The 4,568-nt window shown below is 61.3% G+C and overlaps 1 protein-coding gene across 1 annotated transcript; it reads left to right on the top strand.

The window, feature by feature from the left end:
• Nucleotides 1-271: 271 nt before the first annotated feature.
• On the top strand, nucleotides 272-1,588 carry FOXB2 (forkhead box B2). Its single transcript, XM_058695662.1, has one exon. The coding sequence runs from the start codon at nucleotides 305-307 to the stop codon at nucleotides 1,586-1,588; it is 1,284 nt and encodes a 427-aa protein (XP_058551645.1). The 5' UTR covers nucleotides 272-304.
• The last annotated feature ends 2,980 nt before the right edge of the window (nucleotides 1,589-4,568 follow it).

Here is a 4,568-nt window from a genome sequence, read left to right as displayed (position 1 = left end):
AGAGTGTGGCCGGGTAGCCGGCGCGCCCCGCCCGCCACTCGGCGCGCGGGTCGGCCACCGTCCGGCCAGAAGTTGGCGAGCGGCGGAGGGCTGAGCGGGCCCAGGAGGGCAGGCGCGGAGCCCCCCAGGCAGCCGGCAGAAGGCAGGAGAGAGACGGCGAGAGGGTCTTGGGGCAGAGAGGGCGGGGTGGCGAGGCTGGGCGGGCCGAGCGGGGGTTAGTGGAGACCGCCAGGCCCCCGCTACCGGGTGCGGAGCCACACTGCCGTCCAGCGGGGGCCGGAGGGCGGTAGAGGCGCCGGGGGCGATGCCGCGGCCGGGGAAGAGCTCGTACAGCGACCAAAAGCCGCCCTACTCGTACATCTCGCTGACCGCCATGGCCATCCAGCACTCCGCCGAGAAGATGCTGCCGCTGAGCGACATCTACAAGTTCATCATGGAGCGCTTCCCCTACTACCGCGAGCACACGCAGCGTTGGCAGAACAGCCTGCGCCACAACCTCTCCTTCAACGACTGCTTCATCAAGATCCCGCGGCGGCCGGACCAGCCCGGCAAGGGCAGCTTCTGGGCGCTGCATCCCGACTGCGGCGACATGTTCGAGAACGGCAGCTTCCTGCGGCGCCGAAAGCGCTTCAAGGTGCTGCGCGCCGAACACACTCACCTGCACGCGGGAAGCACCAAGGGCGCGCCGGGCGCCGGGCCCGGAGGGCACCTTCACCCGCACCACCACCACCACCACCACCACCACCACGCGGCCGCGCACCACCACCATCACCACCACCCGCCCCAGCCGCCGCCCCCGCCGCCGCCGCCGCACATGGTGCATTACTTCCATCAGCAGCCGCCTCCAGCCCCGCAGCCGCCGCCGCACCTCTCGTCGCAGCCCGCGCAGCAGCTGCCCCAGCAGTCGCAGCCCCAGCCGCCGTCCCACCCGGGCAAGATGCAGGAGGCGGCGGCGGTGGCGGCGGCCGCGGCGGCCGCGGCGGCCGCGGCGGTGGGGAGCGTGGGGCGCCTGTCGCAGTTCCCGCCCTACGGGTTGGGCTCCGCCGCCGCGGCCGCCGCGGCCGCGGCCGCGTCCACGTCGGGCTTCAAGCACCCGTTCGCCATCGAGAACATCATCAGCCGGGACTACAAGGGCGTGCTGCAGGCCGGCGGGCTGCCCTTGGCGTCGGTCATGCACCACCTGGGGTACCCCGTGCCAGGTCAGCTCGGCAACGTCGTCAGCTCCGTGTGGCCGCACGTGGGCGTCATGGATTCGGTGGCCGCGGCCGCCGCCGCCGCCGCCGCCGCGGGGGTCCCCGTGGGCCCGGAGTACGGGGCCTTCGGGGTGCCGGTCAAGGCCCTGTGCCATTCGGCAAGCCAGAGCCTGCCTGCCGTGCCGGTGCCCATCAAGCCCACCCCCTCGCTGCCGCCGGTGGCCGCGCTGCCTCCGACGCTCACTGTCCCCGCGGCCGCGCAGCAGCCGCCGGCGCCGTCCACCGTGTGCCCCGCGGCTGCGGCCTCTCCCGCCGCCTCCCTGCTGGAGCCCACCGCCCCGAGTGCGGCAGAGAGCAAGGGCAGCTCCCTGCACTCGGTGCTGGTGCACTCCTAGGGGACCGGGCGGGCGGAGGAGGCGAAAGCGTGCAGGGACTCCTGGTCCTGGGCTGCCCGGGAGGGAGAGGGCGCCCTGAGGCTGGGCAGAGCTGGCGAGCCTGAGCCTTTGAGGCAAAGGAAGGTCTTTGAACGGACAAACCCGAAAGTGGATTCTCCAGTGGTTGAATAAATATAACACTTATGGTGTCTGTGTTTATACTATGTTGTACAATCAGATTAATGAAAGCCAATTTTCAGGTAAGAGTTTTCTATTGTGATTAATATTGGAAGTTAATAAGTTATGGGGGGAGGGAGCGAAGGAATTTGGGGAAGCTTCAGTCGCTGGCAAATTGGAAATGGATTTAGACCCCTATTCCTGGGAGAAGCTGGTGGAGTTCAACCTCCCCGGGAGAAATCCAACAGAGAATGACGCTTAATACAGACCTCAGCCACCAAGTTTCTCACCCCGGGCAGCGGCCTTTCCTGAACATCCAAGACAAAACTGCTATTCACTAAGGAAATCTCGTTTTATTTAAGGATAAGAGAGACCGTTTTCATATCGTTATTTTCCTGGTCAGTTAAATGCGCGAGGACACAGTGTCATGACTTAAGTCGCTTTGGGGAGGCAGCGGGAACTCCACGAAGGATCTTGGGAAACAGTTCAGTTTCTTGGCTCTGACCCGGGGTCGAGAAGGATAGAAGGAATGGCTAAAGCAATTAGTTTGCACAAAACAGAATGGCAGCGGCTTAAAGAGCAAAGCCCCAGATTCCAAAAGTAAAGTTCGGGGAAACACAACCAAAGAGAGACAATGAAGGCGGCTTTCTACCTGCAATTCGTTTGTGTATCAATCGGACGAGGCCGTTTAGGAGCCCCAAAATAATGTTAATTCCCACGATCCGTTCCTTTTGGGATTTTAAAGAAAAAACATCACTTGCACCGAGGGATTTTGTTCCTCTAAACATGAATGCAAGAATGCCCCATCACCCGACACAGTTGCTCTTAACGCTTCCAGGAGCGTCTCCTGGCGGTTTCCTTCCAGCCTCCGGACGGACGCGAGAGGATGACCCCGTCCCTTTTGCGCTCTGCGATTTGGTATTCTGCGTGCTGAGGGGGCGCGTCCGTCTTTTAGGCGAAATTCTTCAGTTTCAGTTCGCGAATGGAAAAGAAACTTGCCGCGCTGTCGTCCCTTCCCCCCTTTTTGAGCCCCAGGAATAGCACTTTACTCGCAACAAACTTTTGGGAACGAAGGGGGGCGGGTAGGGAAGAGGCAGCTGCCCTTGACCTCCGAGTCACCTTTGGCTTGCGTCCGCGCCGCGTTCGGGTTGTGACTTTGTGACAAGTTCCTGTCTGCCAGTGTTGTACGCGGTGTTTTCCATTAAAGCTTCTCTCTGGATCTGCCGCTGCGGGTGTGAAGGTGTTTTCGCTTCTCAAGAGAGGAGGCGGCAGTCTGAGTGTCCACTGGGCGGTCAGGGGGCTTTACACACCCTCCCCCCTTCCCTTTATTTCTTAACTTCAAAGCTTCATAGGAGTGAGTTCACGGAGAGCCGCCAGCAAGGACATGTTTCCTCCACTGCTCCTTTTATCCGTTGGCGCAATTACCTCCTATTCGACCCATCCTGATCCTGGTTTCCGGAGCTCTAGCCCACCTCAGTGCTGGAGACCCGATTAGCAAAAACTTGCAACAGTGAATCGTTTGTTCCCTCTTGAGGTTCGTATCAATACACCGTCACCACCGCCCGACACCCTTTCCCTTTTCCGAGGGCCTCTCCGAGGGCGGGCCACGGCCTGGGACTCCGTACCCTTGGGTAGGCGTCCTTAAGTCTGGGGGGCCGACCCGGGGCTGGGAAGCCGGGTCACTGCCACTGCCACCGCGGCCCACATTAACGAGGAGCGCGGGCCCAGCCACCGCGGCCTGGGAGACCTGTTGCGCACCTGCTCCGGGCCGCGTCCTCCGCGAGCCGGGCCGCGGAGGCGACCGCAGCCTGGAGCCCGGAGCTGCCCAGCGCCAGGCCCGCGAGAGCCTGAGGCCCCGCAGTCCTCCAACCCCCGGAGGGAACTTGCGGGCGGGAGCGGCCGCGGAGCTCCGCGGGGAGCTGGCCAGGCGGCCGGGCCGGGTGAGGGCGACCCATCTGGGGCCGGTAAAGCCGCCGCAGGTTCTCTGCTCTCCAGCCTCGAACAGGGCTCCATCTTGAACCGACTTCCCTCTGCCCAGCCAGGCCCAACGGAAGCGTCCTCTAACCTTTCATCAGAAAAAGGGCCAACAAGACCTGCACAAAGTAATGACACCGGAGCCGGGGAGCGGGCGCGGGGGGTGGGGTGGCTACATCTTCAAATAAGTATTTCCACACATCCCTTATGTATAACTTGCATCGATCGAAGCGTGCAGCTAGTTTTGGTCTGGGAAGCAGGTTTAGGTCACTGCCTCCTTTTTTTTAAGTTTTTTTTTTTTCAACGTTTTTAATTTATTTTTGGGACAGAGAGAGACAGAGCATGAACGGGGGAGGGGCAGAGAGAGAGGGAGACACAGAATCGGAAACAGGCTCCAGGCTCCGAGCCGTCAGCCCAGAGCCTGACGCGGGGCTCGAACTCACGGACCGCGAGATCGAGGTCACTGCCTCCTTGAGGGCTGAAACAATTCCAGTGTATCCCCTATCCTTTCAACTTGAGACTCTGGAAGGGTCTCTGCAGTTTTCCTCTACACTAGTCTGCTGCTGTTGAAAGAAAAGAAGAGGGGACACTGACATGGGGGTCACAGATTTGGAAAGGCTTGGGAATCTGGCTTCTTTGTTCTCCTCTGGGTGAGTTGGTGCCTAGACATCCTGGGTTTGGACCCCCTGGTTTAGATGAGTCAGTTGGCTCCAAGAAGGGGGACACTAGATCCCAAGGGTTTGTTCAAAAGAATACCGCTTCTTTCTTGTCCACCCGCCCCAAAAGTGTGCTTTTTAGCGGAGCCCAGGAAAGGGCACTTCCAGGAAAGGACTGTGGCCCAAAGTGTCCT

This window comes from Neofelis nebulosa, chromosome 12 (genome assembly GCF_028018385.1).
Source record: "Neofelis nebulosa isolate mNeoNeb1 chromosome 12, mNeoNeb1.pri, whole genome shotgun sequence".
Classification (NCBI taxonomy): domain Eukaryota; kingdom Metazoa; phylum Chordata; class Mammalia; order Carnivora; family Felidae; genus Neofelis; species Neofelis nebulosa.
This window is presented reverse-complemented; position numbering and strand designations above follow the sequence as displayed.